Source organism: Volvox carteri, assembly GCF_000143455.1.
Source record: "Volvox carteri f. nagariensis unplaced genomic scaffold VOLCAscaffold_70, whole genome shotgun sequence".
Lineage (NCBI taxonomy): Eukaryota > Viridiplantae > Chlorophyta > Chlorophyceae > Chlamydomonadales > Volvocaceae > Volvox > Volvox carteri.
This window is the reverse complement of record NW_003307613.1, coordinates 202630-229558: the sequence shown is the minus strand read 5'-3', so window position 1 is coordinate 229558 and position 26929 is coordinate 202630. Positions and strand designations below refer to the sequence as shown.

The window sequence follows — 26929 nt, the reverse complement described above, 5'->3', positions numbered from 1 at the left end:
ATCGCGGCAGCTTGTTTACATGTAGCCATATCGGACGGCCCTCTTAAATTACTGTCTGCTAAGCAATTGCAAAGCCGCCCGTCAACTAATCAAATCGCATCAACGAAATCGAGTAAAAAAATACATCTCGCTCCACATGAACGATGACAGTTCTTTAACATAACACGAACGCATCCTCTATCGACGCATACTCCGATATGGCAGTTCGTAAGCTCCCACCCCACATAGTCGCGGTCGATTTCCGGCAGCCGCCAGCCGAACCATATAGCGGAGCCTCCCGTGTTCCCTGGCGTCCCAGCGTGCCGTTCAGCAAACTTCCAGTAATGCAGCATAAAGTCGCAGAAGCAGTAATGCACGCCCGGCAAAAACCTACCCCCTCAATAACCTGCCCCTCTATCCGCATACGACACACTACTACCACTACCACTACCACTACTACCTGCGCCTCCGAGGGATCAGTAGTGGCCATCAAGTGGGCCTTGCTGTGGGCCCCGCCCGGGGGCTGCTGCTGCTGCTGCTGCCCTTCCCCCACCACCTTCCCCGCCCGCTGCCGCTGCCTTCCAGGCGCCCCCTTCAACCCTCCCATCGGGAAACCGCCCTCTCACGGCGTGGGGTTAGGGAACCGCGCATGTATCCGATCTATCTCCCGCAACACCTCCTCAGGTAACCACTCGCTCCCACTCCGACACTCGCCCCACCCAGAACCCAACCCCGAGCTTCCCCCCGCTGCCGGCGGCGGTGCCGGCACTGCCGCCGCCAGCAGCTCCGCAAGCTGCTCCTCGCTCGTGGCCCCCACCACGGCGCACGCCACCATGGGCCTGGATAGCACGAACCGCAGGGCCAGCTGTGTGGGTGTGAGACTCGCGTCCGCGGCTAGGCGGCAGTAGGCGGTTACGGACTGCAGGACGTTGGGTTTGGGGCCATAGCGGCTCTCCGCCTCTGCGTAGCGGCCGCGGTAGCGGTTGAGACGCGCAGTGGGGGGCCCCCCGTCCGGGGCTAGGTACTTGCCCTGCGCGGGTCGTGTATGTGTGTATGTGTGTATGAGGGTATGCGTGTCGGGGGGAGGGGGGAGAAGACGCGTGTGGTGGGGATAGCACGTGAGGTTAACTCCTGGGATGAAGGGGATGAGCCCTAGGTGGGCGGGTGGGTGGGCGAGTGAGGACCGGCGGACCTGGTAGCTGCTCTACGAATCGGGGCAAATAAATTAAGGCTACCCTCAAAAGTAATTGCCGCGCAGAAAAAGGTATTAATGTAGAAAAAATAACGACCGCGTCAGAGCATTGCAGTGCAGTGAGCAGGTGCAGTAGCTGTATGTGTTTTAACAATATTTTCGAAGCCCCTTGATAAGGGGGGGCATGGCAAATATGATGTGGCGGTGCATGAGGAACAGCTTTCCCAACGAGGGTCGAAGGGCACTAGGGGGTTGGGTGGCTAGAGCGTACTGCAGAGAACCTGTTCAATCCAAAAACACTTATACGTACGCGTGTGTACGTATGTATGTATGTATGTATGTATGTATGTATGTATGTATGTATGTATGTATGTATGTATGTATGTATGTATGTATGTATGTATGTATGTATGTATGTATGTATGTATGTATGTATGGACGTGTGTAGCAGGCTGGGCAGCGACGACGAGACAAGACGGAATAAGGTGCAGTGGGGGAGGCGGCGGTGGCGGCGGCGGCGGCGGCGGCAGAAGAGGCGGCGGAGGCGGCGGAGGCGGCGGAGGAGGAGGCGGCAGAAGAGGAGGCGGAGGCGGCGGAGGAGGAGGCGGCAGAAGAGGAGGCGGAGGCGGTGGCGGCGGAGGCGGCAGAAGAGGAGGCGGAGGCGGAGGCGGCGGAGGAGGCGGAGGCGGAGGCGGCGGAGGAGGCGGAGGCGGCGGAGGAGAGATCAGCACGTGATGAGGGGTTCGTGGTGGGGCCGGGGCGTGGGCGTGCAGTTACACATCCAGAAGCCGTGAGATTGCCTACCTCCCACCAAAGACGCGCCACCTCACCGAAACACAGTGTCCCCTCCCCCCCCCGTCCAAAAGTCCCTCGCTGGGCCCCACCGTGAGGAGACCCATCGCCAACGGGCTGTACGACATAAGCCCCACATCCTCCAGGTGGCAGATCTCCGCCAGGCCGCCGCTGTCGAATGTGCGACAGGTTAAGCTGTAGGCGTTTTGGAGCGATACTACCCGGGGCAGGGAGGAGTCCAGGGAGGCTGAGGCGAGGCAGGCGGAGTTTGTGTGGGGAGCCACAGGCAGTCGTACACCGTACATCCCAGTTCAAGCCATGACAGGGTGGGTTGGGACAGGTGTCAGGGCAGGGCAACATGGGTAGCCGTTGTAAATAGTGTTCCAAATACTGATGGACATACAGACGCGACACGAAGGGGAGCGAGGGAAGAGATGAGGGAGAGCGAGAGAGCGCTTGTACGGGGGTACATACAAGCCACATACCAAGTATTTAAAACGTTTCACGCTTTGTACGACATGGAGGCTATGAGGTAGGTTGCGGCGTAGATTGCAGTCCCGACGGCGCGTCCTCGGAGAGTATGTAAGTAAAGCCGCGCTCCCCTAACAACCCTTCCATCCATTGATTCGGCTGCGGCTGCGTGTCTCAATCATCTTGTCCCCCACAACCCCCCTCCGAAGTAAATAGTTATGACATACATACATACATACATACATACATACATACATACATACATACATACATACATACATACATACATACATACATACATACATACATACATACATACATACATACATACATACATACATACATACATACATACATACATACATACATACCTGCCGACAGGGCCTTGCACAGTCCCCACGGGGTTTCGTTGCTGAGCCCCACGTACCGCACCTTGCCCTCCCGTACAGCACGTCCCAGTGCTCCTAGCTGCTCCTCCAGCGGTACGGCGCCGTCGAAAGCGTACGATGGCTCGTACTCACTGTCACCGAACATAGGGACATACCTACCGGCGCCGGCTCCGGAATGTGCGGGTAAGAACAGGTGCCAGCAACGGCTTAAATTTGTCTGTCTGTCTGTCTGTCTGTCTGTCTGTCTGTCTGTGTGCCTATTTCTCTATATGTTTCAGCCGCGAGCAACCAGCATGTACGGATGCCGCAACATACCAACAGGAGTATGCGAATGATGTTACAGAGCACCGTCACTTGGGCTCACCCGCCCGCTAATGCTGCGCCCTCCACCCCCCAATAACCCAGGTGCCGTACTTCAAGGCGACATCTTACGTAGTCCTGAGGACGCTTTGAACCCCTCTTGACGCGCACCTGTCCGGCCAGTGGATCTGGTACAGGTCCACGTAGTCCACTCCCAGCCGCCTCAAGGTTCCGTCCAGAGCCTCCCAGGGGGGAAAGGGGGGAGGGGGGAAAGACGAACCACGAACGAGTGAAGCTGCTGCCAAGGAAAGAGAAGCAGAACTGACCAGTAGGCGGTTTTGAAGGAGCCGACCTCGGGATGATGACGACCGCGGAAACCTACCTACCTAGCCGCCGAGACCAAAATAAGAGCGGAAGAAAAGCAGTAGAGCGAAGCCGTAAAGAAGTAAAGGTAGGTGTAGAGGCGGCGAAAAACGAGAGCTGGAATAAAGTTTGCCGCCGGCCTGGCGGCGGCATTGACGAGGTTTGGCCAAGAACTGGCTGATTAGCTGATAATAAAAAGCTGATGACATGCAAGTGCTCCTCCCAAACCCCCAAAGACGCGCCCGACCCGCCCGACCCGACTATCCTAGTCCGGCTAGCCAACCGACGCAACGCGATAAACCGACAAAGCTCGAACCTCCTTCGGACTCACCTGGCCAGGCAGCAGCAGCAGCGGGCAAAGGCACATGTGAGGCAGAGAGGTGGCAAGGTTGTGAGCAGCGAACGATAATGACAAGAACGCGCGGGGGGTGGGGGGGTGGGGGAGAGGGCAAGGGAGGGGGCAAGGAAGGGGGGAAGGGAGGGGGGAAGGGAGGGGGGAAGGAGGGGATGCCGGCGAAGCAAGGTTTGCTGAAGAGCGTCAAGTGCTGGTTGGGCGCTCCAAGATGCGGCACGGAACAGCGCTCGGATGCCATGGGACCGGCGTCTGTGCGCCCATGTGTCTGTATGTGCGTCTGTATGTGCGTTTGTAGGTGCTAGCTATCTCCCTTTGGCACGCATGCGGCCCACCCTCCACCCCACCCTCCACCCCACCCTCCACCCCGGATTCCCCCACCCTGCGTATGTTGTCCGCATCCACTCGGTGCGGGCCCCCTCGTATCCAGGTCATCTGGCCGCTAGGACCAGCCACCTTGCTGGCGACCAACACCTCCTCCCTGGGGGGGTTGAGGTGGGGGGTTGAGGTGGCGGGTAGAAATAAAGTAATCGCCGTGGGAGGTACTGCCGTACCTCCTCACCCCGCTGCTCCGAAGCCACCTGCCCAGGTACTCCTCCGACGTCCCCTGGGTGTCCGCCCTCTGCGGCACGGGGTACATCTCCGCCTGGGGGGGTCGGAGGGGGGAGGGAGCCGTGGGAGCGGGCCTGGGGGGGTGAGCCGGGGGGTGTACGGGAGGGCCGATGGAAGAGCGGGTACTGCTCCCCGACGAGCACTACCACTACCCTGGCCTGCTTGGTCCCCAATGACAACGGACACCGCGAGGGGGGTGAGGTGAGGTGAGGTGAGGTGAGGTGAGGTGAGGGCGGGGAAGAAGTGAAAGGCGAGGGGGCCGTGAGGAGAGCTGGGCGGTTTGTTGGTTACAACCTGACAGACTGACAGACTCACAGGCTGGGGGAGGGGGGAGGGAGGAGGGGGGAGAGTCTTAAAGCTGGTGGCGGGGAACCGACTGCCGTGGGGAGCCACCCGCTACCCCCCTAACCCCACATGTGCACACCGCCAGGCCGCCCCGCTAAGATCAACTGCAACCAATCCCAATTTCCCAATCCCAATTTCCGATTAAACGTTTCCCGTCCCTTCCCCTTGTCAAACGTTATTCCGCAGCCCTATGGGCCTTGGGCTCGTCTAGACCCTACGACATGGTCCGGTCCCGGGCTCTCTTCGGGTAAAAAGCTCAAATTAGCATGTAGTAGTAACAACGGAATGCCTTTGCACGACAGAGTGAGTCACGCGCCACAACCGTGACGTACGCCGTACAGAATTGGTCGTACCGTGTCGAAGAAGTTAACCCCTGCGTCCATGCACATCCCCAGCAGCCGCTCCGCCGCGGAGTAGCTGGTGCTTTCCCCGAACAGCATACACCCTGGGGGACCGACAGCAATCCGACAAGATGTCGTACAACGACATGGAATGCCGTACAGTGGAAGTGCAAGTCGGCTTGATGTCGAACATTTGGCCCATAAGTGTTGTTGCATGTGGGGTGGTCAAGGCGGTTACATGTTCCGTACACACTGTAAAACTGTACCGTGCCGTACCGCACCGTACAGGTTAGCACCGCAGGAAAGGCACAGGATATCCAGGTTTGAGGGTTGGGAGATTTGGGTGGGTGGACGGCCGGGTGCTGCCTGTTGAACGTAGTATCTGTAAAAAAATAAATTAATATTTGAAATTGTATGTTAACCGTGACGATGTTGGGGTTCGTGTGTGGGCGTTCGTGTGCTTGCGTATACACGTCAGCAGAACGTTGCTTGTGGAAATGCACATATGCTCACCAATGGACTGGGAACAGCATACGTGTCTGTGTGTGTGCATGAACGTGCCGAAGTTTGTATCCGTAGGCCAAACGAAAAAGGCAGGTGTCTGAGACGAGGCGTTGTGTGTGTTATGTGGCAGGGGTGATGTTGGTTTCACACCAGTGCCATGACCGAAAATAATAACACCAACTGTCCCCACATGGAGACACCGTTTGACATGCATGGCGGTGATGGATGCGGGTAGAGCATGGAGGCAGCCTGCTTTCTGGAGTGGAGCCAAAGTGGAACAGGCGGCTGGGCGCGGTAAAAGGGATGGTGGGTGCCCCGCAGCAAGATGACAGCCTTGCAAGTACAGAGTTTGCGTTTGGTAGCTAGACCATAAGGCGATATGAGGGCAACCTGTTGAAGATTCTGCGCTCGCGGCTGAGTTTCCTTATCCATGTCTTTTCAAAATTGGAGATGAGGCTGGCTGAGGCCGCAACGCCGAATTCAAATGCTTACCGAAACACAACAAAGGGACCTCAGGTCCATCCCGACCAAGCTTCCTTCTCCCAATGGGAGTCTCTGAGGTAAGGGATGGTTTCGCACTAGGAATTCTGGCTCCGCCGGCGTGGCGCCTGTCCGTGCATCCCACGGCTTGCTTCCGGCGCAACAATATGCCATATCGGCAAAACTGTGACCTTTCTAAGTGCTTCAATACGTCGCATCGGGCTCGTTGCGGCTGCCCTGTGTGTCCGCGCATCTTAACAGTAACCGGAGGTGCACATGTGTTCTGCATGCGTGGATAATGGCATAGGTGGCATCGACAAAAGGACCTGCGTAACTTGCAGAAGTTCAGCCTGTAACTGCGCATGGGCCGCAACCAACGCAGGAGAGTTAACTCCTGATATCACATTATCACAAGTTTAACTGCCATCTTGCAGTCTCAGTGATGAATTCGAGTTAAACTCATTCTGAAAATGCGCCTCACTTCTGGATCGACACCTTTGATGCAATCCGTGGAGTGAGAAGCTGACCAAGCTTGGCGTCACTGCCCTGAGAGAAAGTCTACCGACGCAGGCTTTCCAACCGCTTAGTCAAACATGGAACACTCGAATACATCAATCACACCAGCTAGACGGGTTGGTAACCCCTCATGACAAGCAGCTTCGAACGAATTCAGGTGGAGCTGTACGGACATAGGATGATATGCGAATGGCATCCAGGGACATTCTGTTATCCTTAGCCATATCCGAGGTATCGTCCGCATAAATCTCACAAGTGTGTTTGCATCTGCAACTCTCGGCGAGCAAAAAATCGTAAGCGGTTAAACCTCCTCCCACTAACCTCCTCAGCCAGTCTACATATCTTTTGGAGTCTCCAACAATGGCTCTGGACCGTGACGCACGGCGCGTAGTTCAAGTCCTGGTTCCCGGTGTTCCACCCCCTGTCCTGGTAAGGGCCATGTTTGCCTTATGAGGGTGTCATTCGCAAGTAATGAATTGCGCCTTGATCACCAAATTTATTCGTTCGCAGGATTACGTCTTTGCAAGCGTCACGAAGGCAAACACTGGGCGCGCTACGCAGTCCTCAGGTCCGCATCCTCCGAAGTACACACTTCGGCGATGTGACAGTGGACCGCTTGGGGAGTTGTCAATCCTTGATCTGGCGACCTCTTCGATGGCGAAGGGTAGCTGTCGCTCGTCGTTTGGTCAGCCGGACGCCCTTGAATTTCACTATCGCCACGCTGTTGCTGAGCCCTCAGCAACTCATAGCAATGGAAAGAAGCGTAGGTAGAGGTTGCATGGCCTTGCCTCAATTCTCATCAGTCCTGGAGGAGGAGAGTTTTCCGGTTCCGGACTTCCGCAAAGCCCTCACGGAAAGACAGCGCAAGTTACGGGAACCGGTTGGCATTTCGCACTTACAAGATTGTTGTATCTCCTGACACAATGGGGATCGTTGTGCCTAAAAGTGCCGGGGCGTGCCCGCGCGTGTACTGTCCGGGGGTTGTAGAGCTAGTTTTTGCATCATCCTTTGCCATGTCTTTTTTCCCCTAATTAAAAATCTCTGGTTCATTGCAGTCGAAATTCTACTGCGTCTGTACATAATTTTGTTTATAAGTAAGGCAGTGGGTTAGCTGCTGGACACCTTGTCATTGTACCGGTATGCAGGCTAGTCTAAGGTGTGTCGTGGGCCGACCCGGTCGACATTATCAAGAGTTTCGAAGATGTCTCGACAGCGTTGCGCGTCACACTTGCATCGCCACCCCCCCCCCCTTTTTTACCATCGTGCCCTTGAAATATCGTTGGGACTCTGGACGATGCGGCCTAAGTACACTCCCTCTGCTTCGGTCGTTCTGTTTTCAAGAGGGAAAGGTAATTGATCCCTAGCTGTCTGCTGTGTATCTCGTAGGGCCCATATCACGCCCTGGTGGGAACACCTTGTCCGGCTGTGCCGTACATGGTGCCGCTCGGATACCTCCAGACACTCTATTCTTATCTCGTTGAGCGCCATTGCTTGGCCGTCTTTTCTCGGTTGTGTCGAAACGTGTTCTGCTGAACTCGGTTGGTTTGCTTCGTGTCGGTGTGGCTTCGTTAGCAGGAGGAGAAGATGAATCATGTCTGATGTGCGTTGACGGTTGCGCAGGAGTATGTACGGCGCATGGGTGTGATTTTGCTGAGGTCATCGGCGCGAAAAAGTCTACAGGTTCGAGGTGCTGTGTAATTTGTGCGCGTGTATGTCTTTGCGTTTGTGCCTGAGTACGAGGTGCGGGGCGGTGAGGAAGTTTTCAATTTTCGACCGCATTATGCAAGATTTTAAAAGATATTTCCGGCAGAGTGGTTGTGATGTTTAGAGAAATCATTTGATAGGAAGTCTAAATGGTGGTTTTGGCTGAGAGAAGTATTTGAGCTGCAATTGATTCCGAGGTTTAATGCTGCTTTCAAGCAATATTATGAGCCTGCGTCTCTTCGCTCGCAAGAAAGCGGTTGCTAACATTGGAAAAGTTGACAGCACATCCCTGTTTCGTCGACCACGCTAAGCTGGGAAGGCTTGTGCATCACTCAACAAAATGGTTGTGACTTGCCTGTCTTATGACACACCTACCTCCCTGCTGTATGGTTAGAAAAACTGAATTTTTAGGGATTTCCAGAACATGTTCACGTTTGCTATATCCTATATGTATAGGAGCTTGCTGAGTCCCAATCATGCGGTTAGCTGAAGTAAAAAGTGTTGTCAGCTGAAGACGACTTTACCGCTCGCGGCCTCCCTCCCCGTCTGTATATGGGACACCGCAAAGGCTACCGCATCACAGCGGCGCAGGGCGCTCGGGCCATGGACAACCGCCGCGACGACGGGCGACGTACGGCCCAAACCACGAAGCCCCCGACGGCACACATCCGTACAGCCTCAACCAGACACAGCCCCCCACCTAGCCGCCAGTCAATCTGCTGCTCCCCAGACCCGGAGACCTAACCTGAACTGTGCTTTAATCCAGGGAACCCATGCCGTACAATGTGCTACCCACGTCAGCTCGTAATGTCTCTTGCCCCCAGGGAAAAGGCCCAGAGGGGAATTGCGGTTGGGATCTGGCTCCATGTTACAAGGGTGACCGACCATCAACCATGCCGGTCAGTCGCCGTACAGTCATAGCAGTACAGTTTTTCCCGTTGAAGTGTCAGACATCTGGTCAATGGACCGAGTTAATGCCCCCTAGACGTCCAGCCGGCCAACAAGAGGCAAAGCAAAAGCCCAACCCAGCTGGATGCGACTCCCCTCCCCTCCCCTCCCCGCTGGGGACGGCACCCGTAACAGCCCTCTACGTCCGGCGAACCTGCTCTTGAAAGGAAGCCGACCTGCCACACGGCTACCCCTTACGTCGCCCACACGGGGCCGCGCTCCCACCACCGTTTTGAAAAAGGGTGAAAAGTGGTCACCGGAGTTCCGGGAGTCGAATCCCACCCCCCACCCCCGCCTGTTACATCCCCCGCTACAGCTCTGGAAAACCCCAGGTCTGGGTGGTCGGTGATCACCTGACCGCTGTTGTCCGTAATCGAAGTAACACAGGAGGGGTCAGGAGAGCGCCCCCCCCCTCTACACATTCCCCGTCTCCCTACCCGCCTAGCCCCCCTGGCCCTTGCGCACAGGGTAATATTATCCCCCCGAGTGGTGTCCGGTGGGTCTCAGTCCCCCGGGAGCCCCTTCGCCGGCCCCACAAAACACACACACACGCGCGCACACACACACACACACACACACACACGCACGCACGCACACATGCACGCGCACACTTACCCCCCCGCAGTCTGCCACGTCAGCCGTGTGTCCGTAACGTTGGCAGTAGCGATATTCTGTGTCAAGTCGTAAGACCCACTTACCACCGGCTGCACCACTCACACCCGCCTCGACATGCGCACCAATCCCGACCGACACCCCAAAGTTACTGTCGCAGCTTCTTACCGGACCGCCCCGCCTCGCCGTCACCGCCCCCAAGGCTCGGAGCTGCCCCGTACTTGTTCTTCTTCAACCCGCCCTTGCCGCCGCCAATCCGTGGCCCCTTCTCCGCACCCTTCTTATCTCCGCCCTTGCCACCCCCGCCCTTCTTCTTGTACAGCATAACATCTCCCCCGGCCTTGCCACTGCCACTGCCGCCGCCTTCCCCGGCTCCCCCTTTCACTGATACCAGCCCGCCAGCCGCCGGCGCCTTGCCGCCCAACGCCGCCGCAATATCCTCCTCCCCGCCCCGAATGGCGAACTGGGTCAGGTCCTCGGGCCGCAGGTAACGCTCGCGGAGCTTGGCGCGCTCCGCCGCCGCCGCCTCGTCCAGATCGTCGTCCAACGACACCTCGTGAGGTGCCAGCTCCGGAGCTTGCCGTACGGCAGGCAGGGTACGTGCCACGGCGGCCTCCTTGGCCGCACGCAGGCAGCCGTACATCTGCATGTGCGCATGCGTGTGTGTGTATGTGTGTCCGTGAATGTAGAGGCGTTGTGGCGGGTAATGACGGGCAACATCCCCTCCCCTCACTATTGGCGGCAACGCCCTGACCTCCCCTCCCCTCCCACACCTTCCCCCCAAGCCTAACCCTAACCCCGCCCCAGACCAACCCACCTTCCTCATGGCCTTGTTGAACAGCGCCAGCAGCTGGTTGGCCGGCAGCCCCAGACCGTCCTCCAGCGCCCCCAGCTCCCGCTGCTGCAACCCCAGTACGACCAGGATGGCCGCCTGACCGTACGACAGACTGACGGGCAGTCGGCCCCGCAGGTATGCCCTGGCCAGCGGGGGCAGCAGGTCCAGCACCAAGTGGTAGTCCACTAGGCTGGAGCAGTAGGCCTGAGGGGGAGGAAGGAGGGGGGAAAGAGGAACCATAAGCGGGTGAAGCTGCTGCCAAGGAAAGAGGAACCACAAGCGGGTGAAGCTGCTGCCAAGGAAAGAGGAAAGAGTGCTGCCGATGTACAGGACGGTAGCAGGACTGACCAGTCGGCGCTGGGGGCCCGGGGGGAGGGGAGGGGGAGGAGGGGGGAAATCATCAAACGCGACAGACAAAGAAGCAACTGCCGCGAGGAAAGCGGGGGCAGAGGAGAGGGAGGGGAGGCAGGGAAGGCACACCCTACCTGCAACCTCTTCAGGTCGTACACATCCAGCGGGGTGCCGTCCCCCCGCATCACCACCACCCCTTCCTGGACCACCGGCTGCCCCTCGGCCTCGCTCCACGTCAGCCGGGGATCCAGAATGCTCAGAGCCAGTGCGGGTGGCATCTCCCTGCAGCGGGGAACAAACAGTGGCAAGGAGGTGGCAATGGTGGCGCGGGGTGGAGGGGGAAAAACGGGGGTGGAAAACGGTGCGGAAATACCGTAGTCACGGATTTTATTATGTACATTTATCACGACGCGCAGCCAGAGCAGGGAGGTGCCAGCAGCGCCCAAACTCAACAAAACACAACTGTGTCACGTCCTGGAGGAGGAGACATAGGCACCCCTCTATAACCCCCACCCAACTCCTCTTCTACCCCATCTACCGCCCCCCAGCTATCACCACCCGCTTGGGACGTCGGCAATCAGCCCTTCGCTTCTCACACCACAGAATTCTCCTCCCCCCTACCTCTACACCTCTTAACCCCCTGTAACCTCGAACCCCCACCTGAATGCGCTCCCCAGCAGGCTCATGAACCTGCTCTTGAAGTCCTGCACGAAGGGCCCCAGCCAGGCGCCCCCGCCCTGCACATCAGGATGCTCCAGGGGCCGCACCATCACACACGTGTGCTCGCCGGTCGTGTCCGACGGGCTCTGCCGCAGATACAGCGGCTCGTAACCCGCCTTGCGCCAGAAGCTGTACAGCTGCTGAGTCAGACCGTACGACACACCTGTAGGGGTGTGTGTTTTATTTGCGGGGGAAATGGAAATACGATACGGTATGTGCGGTATACCAAAGAGAGAGAGAGATGGGGCCCACCCCCCTAACCCCCCCCACACCCAAAACCCCCCAAAGCCCCCCCCACCCCCCCATCCCGCCCCCATCCCCCCCCACCCCTACCTAGATAGTGCAGTCGCTCCGGTTTCTTATCCGCCAGGTTTACAAGCAGCGGCGGGAGGCCCTTGCGGGGGCCAAGACGCTCGCTCAAGAGGCGGGAATCGCCGTCAGCGCCGTTGGCATCGCCGTCAGCGCCGCTCTTCCGCCGCCGCTTCCGACCGCCGCCATCGCCATCGTCGTCACCGTCGCTGCTTTCCTCCTCCTTCTCGTCCTCCTCGTCCTCGTCCTCTTCCGTACCGTCGTCCTGCTCGTCCAAGCTCGTCAGCTCGCCCTGGTAGTATCGCCGTAGCAGCTCCAAGACCCTGCCACACACCGCCCAGCCAGACAGCCTTGTATATCAAGTCATAAAGACATAATACGATACTCCAGACACAACGTATAAAACAAGCGGTGAGGGCCTTATAACGCAATTTGCATCGCCCCAAGCCGCCCCGCTCGCCACACTCCCGCCCATGCACACCACCCCATGCCACCTACCCTCTCCTCCCATTCTCGTGACTCATTCCCGTACATCCTTACGGGAATTACCGGCGTTAACCTCCAAGAACCTCCACACCCCGCCTTGTCGTACCACCTTAAACACGACACGAAACACACACACACACACCAAACCCGTCACGATTCTATCAGCTCCTGACACCCCCCTCCTCCAACAGACCTCCCCCCCCCTTCCTCCCGGGCCCCGGCCATCCCCTCTCCCCCCCCTCCCGCGCACCTTGACCCATACCCTGCCCGCCCTAGCTCCGGATGTACGGCAATCCGTACCACCCTCCCCCCGCTGAGTGCCGGGAAGTCCGGGTCCTGGAACTGCTGGCTAACGGTCCAGGGAATGAGGTCGCCCTGGGGCAGTTCACCCTTAGCCAGGGAGTTGACCGCCGAGCGCTTCGATATGGAGCCCTCCAGCGCCACCTGGCGGGTGTGTGAGGAGGGAGGGAGGGGTGTGTGTGGAGGGAAATTTGAGTAGAGTAGTCTAAACCATGGGGAAAAACAATGGGGAAAAACGATGGGGAAAAACAGGGAGGACGGACGCGCCTACCTTACAGCTGTTGCACAGGTGTACACAGTGCACCTATAGCTGTGTGGGGTTACGTCCTTCCCCTTCTCCCCCCCTCCCCCTTCCCTTTCCCCCTCCTAGGTCCCCCCCATGTCACCCCATTCCCGACTAGTCGCCCACCTGCGCGGCCGCCAGGATGTGCGGCATGGTGTTGCTGGTCTGGTCCACCGGCGCCAGCAGCACAAAGAGCTGGTGCGCGGGGGCGTCGCTCATCAACAGCAGATCGTTGGGCGTGTTCTTGTAGTGCGAGGCCACGAACAGCGCCACCATCTGCTGCAGGAACTTCTCGCTGGCCCTGGGGGCCCGGTAAAGGAGGACGGGAGGGGAGGGGAGGGGGGATTATTGGCGAGGAGGAAATCAAATTTGCAAATTTCAAGAACCACATTGCCTAATTCCGGAGGAGGAAGGGATTTTGCTTTAGGAAATCCCCACCATGGATTGGGGGTTAGGGCAAGTGGTAAGGTGGGTTTTGAACTCCTCCGTCTGTCTCAACCTGGTGAACCAGGCCGTCCTCCCCTCCCCTCCCCCCCCTTCCCCCCCTTCCCCCCCGCTGCACTCACTTGTGATACGAGAACAACGTGTCCCGCTCCACCAGGAAGAGCTCGCAGTCCGAGGGGTGCGGCAGCTTGGGCGGCGGCTTGGGCATGTGTTGACCCGCATCCAAACACAACAGCTCGTGCAGCCACGACTCGATGGGGTCGCCCGGGGCGTAGCGAATGGGCTCCTCGAGCTGGACCTCGCGGAAGACGCGACCGCCGCCGCCGCCGCCGCCACTGCCGCCCTCCTGGCCGCCGCCGCCACTGCCGCCTCCGGCGGCTGCCGAACCCGGCGCCGGGCCCCCTATTTTCGCCCCCTGCTCTCTGAGCTGCTGAATGAGCTTCAGAGATAGACTGCGACCCGTGCCTTCGTAACCGTTGACCGTTGAGCACAGGAACACCAGGTACGGCCCCAACAGCTGCCGTACAACTGGCAACGGAATGGCCGCCGCCTCGTCAATGACCAGCAGCTCCGCCTGCGCCAGCTTGGCGTGGTGCTGGGGCTGGATGTACTGCACCGTCTGTGTGTATGTGTATTGGGGGGAGGGGGGTGACACACATACACACACATGTACGGACGGATGAGACAACGGGCAGCGAGGTGGAAAGCACGGGACAAACGGCCCAAAGCATCGAGATGCCGAGGACGTCTGCAAGCGTACGGGACAACGACAACGAATTAACCGACCAACGGAAAACAACGAAACAAAACCCCGCTGATGGGAGAGGCCCTGTGCTATACCCCAGCTCGTACAACTCCCAATTCACCCATTCCCTCCGCCATCACCTTCCCTCTCCTTCGCAAGGGGCCACGGAGGGCCACTACTTTCGCATACGACTCCCTCCCCTTTTCCACCTCCCCCGCCATTCCCCCACCCCACCCCTTCAACCCCCTTCCCTTTACATACATACATACATACATACATGCATGCATCGAAACATGCACCCCCACTACCTGGCGGTGGCTCCTAAACACGTTGACCCGCACAATGGCCTTCCCGAAGGACGGGTTGGTGGACTCCACCAGGTCGTAGTCGATGTGCTCCTTGTACTCCAGGGAGTCAAGGCCCTGGGGGGGGAGGGGGGGAGGAGAGGAGGGGGGAAGGAGAGGTGGTGCATTACGTTGGCTGCCTTCAAGGCGGCTGTAGCAGACCTGGTACTTGCGGGTGCTATAGGGGTGCTGGTGGTGGGAGTGGTGGAATGTCAGGGAGCCCGGGAGCCTCGGCTTCTTGCGTAAGAGTCATATTCCCCTCTTCCTCCTCCACCCCCAAGCCCCCCTCACCCCTACCTTGAACACGAACTCGAACAGCGTCCTCAGGTTCTCCGGGGAGGGCGCCGTCACGAAGATATTGGAGTAGCCCAGAGCCAGAGCTCCCGCGATGGCGAGGCCCAGCGCCGCCGACTGGGGGGCGGGGGGAAAGTTCGGGGGATGGCGGCGTTTGGGTGGGTTTTAAAAACACACACGCATACACTTACAGGGCCCAGCTGTGCATGTGCCACACCCAACCCAATATATACATATACACACACACAGCCCCCAAAGCCCGGAGGGGTCCCCCTCCCACCTTTCCTCTCCCGCGCGATGCGGTCAGTGCCACAGTACTTCGCAACGTCTTCTCGCTGGCCGCATCCAGGAATGTGACCACCGCGCGGGCCTGGTCCAGAGTACGACAGCGACCTACCAGGCTGCCGGCGGGCTGGGGGCAGTAGCAGCAGCACCAGCAGCAGCGGGAGGGGAGAGGGGGAGGGCAAGGGGGTAGGGTTGCGGGGGAAATAGGAAAGGGAAAGGGACAGGAACGAATATTCTGGCTCTAAAATGCAAGGATGAGAAGCTCTGTTTCAAAGACGCTGTTGGATCACTTCGGTTTATCACAGCCATGCAGCCACGGCAGCCAGGCAGCCCGCCGGCAGTGCCGCCAGGATCATCATCATCAGCAGCAGCAGTGCACCCACCGGAATCCCCTCAGCTAACCGCAGGGAGCCCCACCACACGCCCCGCGCCCTCCCCCCACCTCCCCCGACACATGGCTCATCCTCAATCGACCCTCCCCTTCTTTCACCCCCTAATCCCCCACATAGTGCCCCCGCCTGCCACACCTGCGGTTATATCCTAGGGTTTTCGCATATAATTCCGACCCCCAGGCATACATACATACAACCAACCAACCCGTACCTGCGTGTCCGCCAGGCTGTTGGTGAGCTCCCTGAGCTCCTCCCTGGCCGCCCTGCCCGGGTCCTCCAGGGGGGTGCCGTCCGGGAGGGTGGCCAGCGGCTCGATGAAGCGGATGAGGGAGGAGGTGGGCAGCACGTTGAGCTCGTCATCCAGCAGCAGGCAGTGCGGGCAGGAGGCCAGGGACAGAACAAGGCGCTCGTTGAAGCGACCCACGACGTCCTGTGAGGAAGCGGGGAGCGACGGGGGGGCGGGGAACGGAGAAGGTGCGGTGTTGGGAAATGCGGCTGGAGCGGGGAGGAGTGGGTTGTTGAGGAGGTGGTTTCGTATGCTAGGGGTCGGGGTTGAACTGCCGACGTCCAAAGACTTCTGGCGGTGTGTAGAGGGTATATCATTGTGGAGAGGCCGGGGCGGGATGAGGCGGGGTGGAGGGAGGGAGGCACGGAGGGACGGAGGGAGGGAAGGAGGGCGGAGGGTCGCTTGGTGAGGTGATTGGGTGAACGAAGAGGAGGAGGAGGGGGAGGGGGAGGAGGAGGGGGAGGAGGAGGGGGAAGAGCCAACAACTGCGGCCGGTGCACACGCAACGAAGGATCCAAGTCGCCCTCCTCGCCACACACACACACGCACACACCTGACCTTCCCCCCGTTGCCCAGCTCCGCTCTATCCCCCCACCTCCCCACCCGACCGCAGTCACCTGATGCGACTCCGTACGGAACCTGGAGTGCACGTCCATGGTCATGCCGTACAGCTGTGTTAGGGAGGTGAGGTTGGACAGCAACATGACCACCAGCCCACCGCCCTCCACAGTCTCCAGGGAGCGCGCGAGCAGGTTGGGGGTAACGGCCTCGAAGTCCTGCGGGTCGGGTTGGATTGGGTCGGGTCGGGGTGGTGATGGTAGTGAGGGGGGGAAAGATGAACCACGAACGAGTGAAGCTGCTGCCAAGGTCGTGAGGGGGGTTGTAATCATGTCAAGCACAAATCAGCAAGGTGTTTCCAACAGCCCCGACACCCAAGTCAGCATCTGGCTCCGGAAGGAGGTCGGGGTAGTAGGATGCTGGGGTGAGGTGGGTGAAGGACGTGGTTGGGGGGTGGGGGGGTGCGGGGTGCGGGGTGGGGGTGGACAGGAGGGCTCCGGAAGCTCCGGGCCTTGCCTTCGACGTGATGATGACCCAGATGAGGAGAGAGATACGGGCGGCTCTGCGGGACGGCTAGGGGAGCTAAGGGCAGGGGTGGGTTGGGTTGACCCGGAAAGGAAAACCGGGGCCCGGGGGGAAAAGCAGGGGACAGACGCACCACACATAAACACATGCATGCACACACATGCACACACAGGTTACCCCCCTAGTCGGCCCTTCGCCACTCCAGCGCCTCCGCCTCTTATTCCTACAGTTTCTTGACATTCCCCCTTCAAATCGACATCGCAGGTGGTGCCAAAGAGCTCCCGCCGGTAAAGCTGCTCCTCATGCACCGCCACATCATATTCGCCATGCCCCCCCTTATCAAGGGGCTCGGAAGGTAACCATCAAAACACACACTACAGACGGACAGGAACAAGTTGAGCCGCGCGCGAGAGCACGACAGCGAGGGCAAGAGGCCCCGGTGCACCGTACCTGCAGTACAGCCATGCCGTACGTGTTACCCAAGATGTTTTGCGTCTCATGGTAGTAGCAGTAGCGGATGTTGGTGGAGGCCACGAACAGCGCGAAGGGGTCCTCCTTCTCCGGGTCCAACAAGCCCCGCTGGGCCATCTTCCTGATCTGCCGCATGCGCTTCTTGCGGTGGCTGAGAAGTGGGGGAGGAGGAGGGAAGGGGGAGGAGGAAACACGCGGGCAAGGAGATAGAGAGGAATGGAACAATGAAAAAATAAAGAAAGGAGGGGGGAGAGATATGGGCTCATAAAACAGCATGATTGGGGTGGGGAGTAAGAGGCGGGGGGAGGGGGTTAAAGACGAACCACGAACGAGTGAAGCTGCTGCCAAGGAAAGAGTGTACAAGAAGCAGAACTGGCCAGTAGGCGGGGGGGAAAGAGGCGGGGAAAGGGGAGGGAAAGCGGATGAGCGGTACAAGGAGGGCCGCAAGAAGAAGCATTCAGAGCACAAACCCTAAGTAATTGGTCGCGAGGTGCAGGCCGCGGAGAACATTGCGGCATAGGGTGCTGACGATGGGAATAATGGTGGTCGTCGAAACAATGGCGGCGGCGGCGGTGGCGGCGATAGTGATGGTTAGTTTAAAAGAGGTCCAGGGCCTAGGGGTGTGCGCCCGCAGGGATGAAATCCAGATCCAGTTCCAGATCCTAGCCAGCACGTCATACCAGATCCATCACATCCCCCACACCGATCACTCGCTGCTGAGCCCCCCCTCCTAATCCCAACACAGCGTACATAGGAGGGTTACGAGGGCCGCGTCAAGGCATGGTATGGTATGTAAAGGCCCGATGGAAGATGGAACGGTCCACGGTTAAGCGTCTACAAACTTCAATTCACCCGGCACTAAAAGCGAGTGAGTTGACATCCTGCTAGGTGCCCCCGGTGTCGGCGACCCACATGGCCGCGGTGTGGGAAGTACCAGGGGACTTAGCAACCCGCTAATCCCATAGCCGCTCCAACCCCGGGGCCCCCACCACCACCACCATCACGACTACTACTAACAGTCGCCTGCGCGGGTCTTAAAAGGGGCAACTCCAGCTCGTTCCGACTCCGTACTGGCCGTACTGCGCACCCTGCGTCCCCTTTTCCATGGAACTTTTCCCGCCAGTTCTACCGTCACTGCCCAACCCCCGGTGAGCCTCCGCACTGTGTCGCGTGACGCCCGCATGGCGGGGGAGTAAGGCAGGCGAGCTGCGCTCCAGCTCTCGCCTCCAGGGGGAACGAGCCATTACCCGGAAGCGTACCTGCTGAGCTGCAGGTCCTTTTTGTAGCACCATAGGACGGAGGGACGCGCCTTGACGCTGGCTTTGGACAGCATGTAGTGAAGGTTGACCACCTGGTCGCGGCCCTTGTCGCCCACCAGCACCAGCAGAGCGCGCTGGCGCGTCTTGGCGCAATTTTCAATAAGCGTGCGGATACGTGCATCGACCTTTTTCCTCATGGCTGCTGATTACAGCGGTCCTTGCGCCGGGTGGGTTGTCTCGCGGGCGCGCCGGCGCAGGCCGCGGTTGAGGGCAGCCGTTCCGTTACTTGCTGTTGATGCTTTGGCGGCGGCGGCTCGGTAGTGCATTAAATGACTAATTGGTAAGCTTGAGAAGCAGACTACACAGAAATGTTGCAAGTAATTACTGCGGTCACGACGAAAGTCAGTGCGGCGGAAGTCGAGGCAGAGTAGACGAGTACAACGTTGCAAGGATATAGAATGTGATACTGGTACAAATCTATCAGTCACAAAACTATGGATAACACGATCAGGAAAGCTCAGTTCTGTGGCAGTAGGATGGAAGCCGAAAGGACGTCGTGCAATTACACTTGCCGGGCTAAGCGGTAGCAAAATTCCAGAGCGCGAAAACCCAAAACACATAACGTTTTATTCCTATGATTCTCCCGTGGGCATGCTTCTTAAGCTCCAATCGCAGTGTTCCCTTGGAATCGAGCAATGTGCAGCTGTTGAAATGAATTTTGGCGAGGCGTTAAATAGCTATACCGATTCTCATTTAACATGCTCACAAAACGGTTTGAATCCCCTAGAGGATGTTGATGATGGACCGTAGGGGTGTTGTGGCGGCGGCCTAATCCTTCCGGTCACCGATGCAGCATGGAAGCTCCAGTCCATCTATCCGGTATTCCACTAGTTACAAAGGTACAGTGCCCTCTGCTATCTCCTCGACATCTCACCGGCGGCACGTCCTCCCAAGTGCCGACACGGCACCGCACTCCCTCTCTCTCCCCCTCCCGGCACGGATTCCTCTTCCTAACTTCCCTCAGTTCCGACTACTCCTACCGGGGTGGCCAGGCAGACTAAGCGTCGATCGCCAGGTGCGGCTTTACTCGTCCATGTTGGGTCCCTCTCAGGTTGACCGGAACAAACGGACCCACCTAGCAGCGTTGAACCGGTATCGACTTTAGCATGGTAAAAAAAATCCGCCTGAAATTTTCAAAATGTATCCACGCTTGCAGTCAGCCAGGCAGTCTCTGTCTGTGCCAGTGAGGCGGTCAAGAAAAGGGAAAGGGGCTGTGGACGGAGCGCAGCAAGCCCAGCCAGTCAGCAGTAAGAGCCCCGCAATCCCCCAAGCAACCTGCTCTCCGCGACCTCTGCTGGTACACATCCCCGGCTGGGAATGGGGGCCCCGTTCAAGGCTGTTTCAAGGAATGGCATCTTTCCAGCACCCGCACCCCCTGCCGCACATCCCATCCCCGTCGCCATTCAACCTTCTCCACTCTTGGCCCCAGCCGGCCCGTTGATTGACATGTATGATGTGTGAAACAGGGGGGTGTATCTTCGCCCGTGGCAGCTACCCTGCGAAACCCTGCCTTCCCCGGTATTTCGGGGCACCCTCATCCAGTCACCCTAGTCAACTTCTCAGTGGATCGCCCAGGTTCCGCACCCACCACCAGCATCCAACGGAATCTGCCGGGTCGACAGCGGCCCAACTCCATTCGTGGTCGGTTCGGAAGGTCTTTGACCCGAACGGGTATCGATCCCGGGATCTCCCGGGGGCAATGGTCGCGCCTTACCAGTGGTGCCAAACCCTATGACATGTATGTATGTCGCACACTTGATGCTACCCCTCCCCGCCGCCTGCCGCATCCCTCCCGCGCAGGGGCCCGCGGCCCCCACCCGCCAAGTCCGTCCCGCAGCCCGGTCCCACACAACACTCGACACACCGGGACTGCCGCCAACCTATCACCTGCCGCCGCCAGAGCATCCGCACCAGCGGCGGCCGCAGCGGCGGTGGCAGCAGCGGCTGCTTCTATCGGCACCGCAAGCAGCCGCCTTCGGGAGGCCAGGCCTCTCTGACGGCCGGACACCCGTCATTGAGGAGAAGGAGGTGGAGGTGGATCAGCAGCAGCAAAAGCAGCAGCCCTCACAGCCGTCCATACGCCGCAGCGGCGTCCCAGCTGGAGGACGGATCTACACTGCGCTATCAGCCACCGATGCCCCCACTGCGGAGTCAAAGAACAGCACCTCTGGACCCAAATCCAGATCCAGAAGCAACAACAATCGCAGCCGCAAAGCTTGTAATGAGGCAACTAGTGGGGCAGGCGGGCGTGGCGGCGGAAGCAGCTGTGGCGGTGGGGACGGGAACGGTGGTGCCAATAGCAGCAGCGGAAAGCGTGTCGGAGTGAGCGCGAGGGAAGCCGGTGGGGCCGGCGGAGGTGGAGGCGGCGGCAGTGCCTCTAAACAGGCTCGGAAAGCCTCTCTAAGGCGCAACACACGCGGGCTTGCAGGCCGTGGAGGCCATGGCAACGACGGAGGCGGCGACGTCACCGCCGTTGCCACAGCGTGGAACCAGGTCCGCGGCGCTGACTTGGACACTTGGGTTATGCTCGTACAACAGTACGGCACTACGCTAGGTGGTGCGTTTGCCGCCGACGCGTTGTTCCGCGCGGCGCACTTCGTCGATGGCGCTGGTGCGCTGCGTCGTTCCGTTGATATCCGTGACGATGAGGAAGGCTGCGATGGCAACGGCGGTGATGGGCGCCAAGCGCGGCGGTCGCCAACGCCGCCAACGCCATGCAGCATCGACGCGGCGGCGTTCTCGGCACTGGTGCTGCAGCTGTTGGGACCTGCCACGGAGGCCGCTGTCGCGGTGCAGCTGTGTGAGGTCCAGGCGTGTCGACTTTTATGGGCCTTGGCCAAGCTCAGCAGCCGGGCAGGTGGCGCGGCTGGGGCTGTAGAGACCGAGGCCGGAGAGCCAAATATAGCGGAGGGTGGACAGGGAGTCGGGGGCGGTGCCGGTGGGGTGGAGCAGCTCGAGGGGGAGGGGGAGGCTGTGGGAGGCAGGCGCGCGGCCGATCGCAGCGGATCGGCTCTGGCGTGGAGCGTCATGGAGCACAGCGGGGCGTGCTGCGTTGCGGCGCTGGCGGCCCAGCTGCATCAGCATCTAGCGGCGGAGGCGGACGGGCGAGATGGCTGCGCCCCGAGCGCGATGGGCGGAGGTAGTGGCACCGGCGGCAACGCTTCGGGCTCAGATCGGAGTCGGGCCCGGAGTCAGAGTCGGGGTCGGGGTCGTCAGGCGTTCGCCCGTATCGGGTCAGGTCCAAATCAGCGTCTGAGCGGCAGACTCCTGGTGATGGCGATGTGGGCTCTAGGTCGCCTGTCGGCGGCGGGGTACCTGCGGTATGGCGGCAGCGGCACCGTGGCGGCGGGGTCGGTAGGCGGCGGCGGGGGCGGCGGCGGGGCCGCCACGGCAACCCTCTGCGCCGTCGGTCGCGGCGAGCTGTGGGATGGACTGTGCGCTGGGCTGCGGTCACGGCTGGTTGGCCTGCATGCTCGGGAGGTCAGCAACGCGATGTGGGCGCTGGCGGTGGTGCGGCACTGCCACCATCCCGTGTTTGGGGAGCTGGTGGAGGCGATGGAGCCGCACCTACAGGCCGCCGCGGGAGCGGCGCCGCTGGAGGCGGCGGAGATGGCCAGGTCGGGGTCGGGATCGGGGACGTTGCGGCGGCGGGCCGCTCCTGCAGCCGGCAGCGGCGGCTGCAATGTCCAGGTGGGTCCGGGGCTGGGCGACGGAGGCTGACATGGACTGTGGAGGGGGGAAAACCCTACATCTTCCCCAAAGGGGAACACTTTAGTGCTCCCCGAAGGGGAAGACGAAGGGATAAGCGTGGCTCGCTGGACGGGGGAGGGGGAGCGGGAGCGGGAGAAGGGTAAGAAGTCCCAAGGGGGGGTCCTGACGGCGACTGACCCCACCCGGCGACCCGGGTTGTGTGTAGGGGGCGGGGGGCCCTTACCGGGCGGCCCTACAGAGCACCGGCTACAGAGGGGGCTAGTGAGGGAGCCACGAAGGACCCGCGTGCGCCAACGTGGATATTCCCCCGTCTGCGTCCTCCTCTGTGGCCGTTGCCGCTACGATGACGGCGACGGCGCCTCCTTGTGCCTTAAGCTGGTGGACTTGAACTCAGCTCCCCTCAGCTCGCCGCAGCTCCTAACGACCCCAGTTCAGATTCCGCCGTCCCCCCAATCAATCTTTTTCAAACTTGACATTGCACCTTCAGGACCTGGTCAACGCAGTCTGGGCGCTGGCACGCGCGGGGACCTTGCCCCCCTTCTCCTCCTCCGCCGCCGCGGCGGAGGGACCCTCAGCTCGTCTGTTGAGGCTGGCGGAGGCGGCTGCGTTGCACGTGCTGCCGCAGCTGCGGCCGCAGCACGTGGCCAGTCTGTTGTGGTCCTTCGTCTCCATGCGCCACCGGCCCACGAGGCAGCTGGTGGTCTCCGGACCAACAGCAGCAGCGGTGGTGGCGACGGTGGCGGAAGTCGCCTCAGCGGCAGCTGACGGTAGCGATGGCAGTGCTTCGTCATCCAGGAGGCGGCAGCAGCAGCAGCAGCACGAGCGGTGGCCTCTGCCGCCCCAGCAGCCGCAGGGCCAGGGGCAGCAGGGGCGCGTGTCTGCAATGAACTTGTATCAGTTGTTGGAGCGACGGGCCTGGGAGCTGCAGCTATTTGACAAGGGGGACGAGGGTGTGGTAGCGCAGGTAAGGAGGGAGGAGGAGGAAGAGGACCCGCCAGAATCTGCCAGATGGGGCGTCTTCCTTCCCAAGCGTGTCTATTACCAACCAGCACTCCGCACCTCCACCGACTCCAGCACTTTTGAGCTTTGGACGCCTTCGGACAGTTCATTTCCGATTTCCTTGCATCATAGGATTCCCCTCCTCCTCCCCTTCATCCGCCCCTGTCGGGTATCACGACGGCGGCCCCTCCTGGTGCCGTACTGCCCGCCAGGTGGTGTGGGCGCTGGTGAAGGAGCGGCTGGCTGATGGGCGGCTGCTGGTGCGGGCGGCGTGGAGGCTGCGGGAGGGCGCGGCCAGGTTGACTCTGCGGGAGGCGGCCATGGTGGCGTCTGCGTACCGCATGGCCAGGTGTGTGGCGGTGGCGAAGCAAGGGAGGGAGAAATATTACAGAAAGAATGTACATCGCGTCACCACTTACGTCGCATCTGCTGTTGTCGCTATTGTACTAACCTCCATTTTCCCCGCCTCCCGTTCACTGTCCTCCCTCCGCCGCGGCCCCTCCCTCCGCCCCCAAACGCGCTGTTGTTGTGTGTGTCTCCTAGGTTTATGGATCGAGGTCTGTTCGCCGCTCTGCTCCTCCGCGCGGGGGCCCTCCATCGCCGCGAGCTGGCGGAGTCCCCACATGCGGATGTGAGCATCGCCCTGCTGCTGCGGGGCCTGGCCTGGGCGGGCTGCTACGACCAGGTGGGTGGCCCGCGTAAACACACACATGTCCATATGTGCGTCAGTGCATTTACATATGCTGTAGCTGCAAACCCATGGATGGATGTGTGGATGGATGGGTGATGGATGCATCCCGACGTCCTTCCTCAGGCGGTGTACACGCGGCTGTGTGACGCGCTTCGGCTCCACCTGGCGGCCATTCAGCCTCAGCCGCTGGCACTGGCACTGTGGGCGCTAGCGGAGGTGCAGCACCGCCAGTCCGACTTCCTTTCACTCGCCACCACAATCGCCACTGCCATCGTGGGGCGTTTCAGCGGGGGTGAGCTCAGCTGTGTGGCATTATCGTTGGCACAGCTGGGGGTGCGCAACGCCGAATTCTTCGGCGCTGCCGCCGTCACGATGACGGCGCTACGGGGCGGCGGCGGCGGAGCTGAGGTGGCGGCAGCTGCGCGGTCGTTTCCCGGAGATCTCATCCCGGGTGAGGCAGCGCCGATGTACGGAGAAGATGATGACGTGGAGGACGAGATGGAGGAGGAGGAGGAGGAGGAAGACGAGGAGGAGAGGGAGGAGGAACACTGGCCCAGCGCCACCGGCGGCGGCAGGGTTGCGGTGTCGCAACCGCGGCAGCGCCGCCGCCGCCGCGGAGGCCGGCGGTACCACCTACCCGCCACCTCCACAGCCCTCCGCAGCAGCCGCTGGCGACGTATTGACCTCCTGAATCCGCAGGAGTTGGCAAATTTGATGGCCGCCTATGCAATCTCCGGCTATGTGGATGAGCTCTTGTACTACAGGGCGCAGATCCGTACACGGCGGCTGCTCAACGCCGCAGCCGTGCTTCGCCGGGAGGCCGCCGCAGCCGCCCGCGGTGGCAACGGCAGCACCGCCGCGGTAGCGGCGGCGGCTCTGCGGCGCGGCGACCCCGTCGCGAGCGATGACATGTCCGCTGCCTCACTCATCAAATTGCTGTGGGCTTTCGTGGCCGTGGGCGTGCAGGAGCCGCCGCTGCTGCGTGCACTAGCAGGCCAGCTGCGGCAGATGCTGCAGCGCCTGGAGCCGCGGGATATTGCAGCACTCGCATGGGGACTGGCCGTCGCGCGCCTGCCTGAATGCGACGAACTGCTCACGCGCGCAGTGCGTGCTGCCTCCGAACATGCGCGCGCCTTTGCGCCAGCGGACCTTGCGACGGTCGCTTGGGCCGCCGCCACTGCTGGCCTCCTGAACCGCGGCCTTATGGATGCCTGTGCCCGTCTGGTGCTGGATGCGCCGCCGCCAGCGGGGCCGGGGGCGGCTGCTGCCCCCGGCCCCGGCCTCAAGGTTCTGTCTGACGTGGCATGGGCGCATTCGGCGCTGCGGCTGTATAATCCTCTGCTGCTGGACCGTGTGGCAGAGCTGGCGAAGGTACAGCTGGCGGCCGCTGGCGCTGCTGCCGCTGCCGCGGCGGCGTCGGAGGTCGCGGAGGCAGCGCCGCCGTGGCTGCCGCCGGACCTGGAGCTACACCACGTAGTGGCCTTGCTTGAGGCGCACGCCACCTGGGCTGCTGGCTTGTGCGGTGGCAGCGGCGATGGATGCTACCACGACGGGCTCTTTCGTGCAGCCGCTGCGGTACTGCTGTCTCGATTGGATGAGCTAACCAGCGATGAGGTGGTGACTCTTACGTGGTGCTGCACAGCAGTACTGCATGCGTTGCCACCGGCGCCGCTGCCGCCACCGCCACCGGAGGCCGCAGCGCCATCGCCTGCGTACCTGCGGGCCGCCGGCGGTCTCTACCACCATCCTGTGCTGGAGCTCCTGAAGGCCCTGTCCGAGCTTTTGGCTGCCACGCCTTCCGAGTCCTTCTTGCAGCCGGAGCTGGAGCAGCTAGCGCAGGCGCACGCGATGTCGGTGGAGTACGGGAGGGCTGTCGTGGCTGCGGCTGCGCCAGCGACGGTGATGGCGACAGCGATGGGGGTTCAGAGCGGGCAGCTTCCGCTACCGCTGCCGCCGGCGCTTATGAAGCGAGTGACGGACGCGTGGAACGCGGCTCCCGCGGCACGGACTCGGAGGCTGGTGGTTGAGCTATGCGCCGCGTTGGACGAGATGGGCTTCCGGGATGTGCAGATCGACGGTAGATCAGAGGACGGCCTAGTGCCGGTGGATGTGGCTGCAACAGGGCCGTCGCCGCCTCCGACTACGGAGCCCCTGTCGCAGCTGCATCCTTCTTCGCGGCTAGCTTCGAGCCGTGAGCCGGCTGGTGCACCACCTCCACAGTCAGCGGAGATACACCACCTTTCAGGAGTGTGGCTAGCGCAGGGGCAGGATGAGGTGCGTGACGGCCGGCCTGAGAGCCCGCCGAGTGTGCGCTCCGCTGGGGCGGGCACCAGTGCGGTTTGTGATACGGTCCGGCGTTTCGCGTTCTTGATTGCGACCCCCGAGCTCCAGGCGGTTGGTCAGCCGCACGTCTACTGGGGCCCGCTGGCGGTCAGGGTTCGGTTACTGCGGGCACGCGGCTGGGTTGTGGTGGTGGTGCCCACACCGGTGCACACGGAGGCGGGTGTGGATGTGGGGACGCCCTCCCGCGGCAGGCTGGATGCAGGGCAGCAGCGGGAGTATGTACGGCGCGTGCTACGTGCTGCGTTTTGGGGTATGGCGGGGGAGGGTTCTCCGGACGCGTCTGGACGCACCGGCTAGTACCCTTGACGGAACTAAGTTTGAAGGGGGGGCCCAGGCGA

The 26929-nt window shown here is 60.8% G+C and overlaps 2 protein-coding genes across 2 annotated transcripts; one reads left to right on the top strand and one right to left on the bottom strand.

Annotated features, from left to right (window-relative positions):
* Window positions 1-601: 601 nt before the first annotated feature.
* VOLCADRAFT_98273 (uncharacterized protein) lies at window positions 602-18984 on the bottom strand (the record flags this gene model as incomplete). The annotated part of the gene is made up of 29 exons (XM_002957146.1): window positions 602-1009; window positions 2056-2210; window positions 2806-2978; window positions 3295-3365; window positions 3803-3817; window positions 4220-4319; window positions 4393-4484; window positions 4766-4768; window positions 5149-5240; window positions 5650-5737; window positions 6958-7062; window positions 9904-9914; window positions 10069-10543; window positions 10718-10939; window positions 11084-11092; window positions 11221-11368; window positions 11747-11969; window positions 12374-12438; window positions 12852-13045; window positions 13311-13485; window positions 13751-14247; window positions 14682-14795; window positions 14880-14906; window positions 15015-15128; window positions 15292-15423; window positions 15900-16118; window positions 16592-16750; window positions 17508-17679; window positions 18788-18984. 29 exons carry the CDS (start codon window positions 18982-18984, stop codon window positions 602-604), a joined length of 4455 nt encoding a protein of 1484 aa, XP_002957192.1.
* A 1001-nt stretch (window positions 18985-19985) lies between these two features.
* VOLCADRAFT_119621 (uncharacterized protein) lies at window positions 19986-26888 on the top strand (the record flags this gene model as incomplete). Its single annotated transcript, XM_002957192.1, has 7 exons — window positions 19986-20030; window positions 20648-22537; window positions 23046-23522; window positions 23770-23906; window positions 24101-24242; window positions 24372-24699; window positions 24901-26888. 7 exons carry the CDS (start codon window positions 19986-19988, stop codon window positions 26886-26888), a joined length of 5007 nt encoding a protein of 1668 aa, XP_002957238.1.
* Between the last annotated feature and the right edge of the window lie 41 nt (window positions 26889-26929).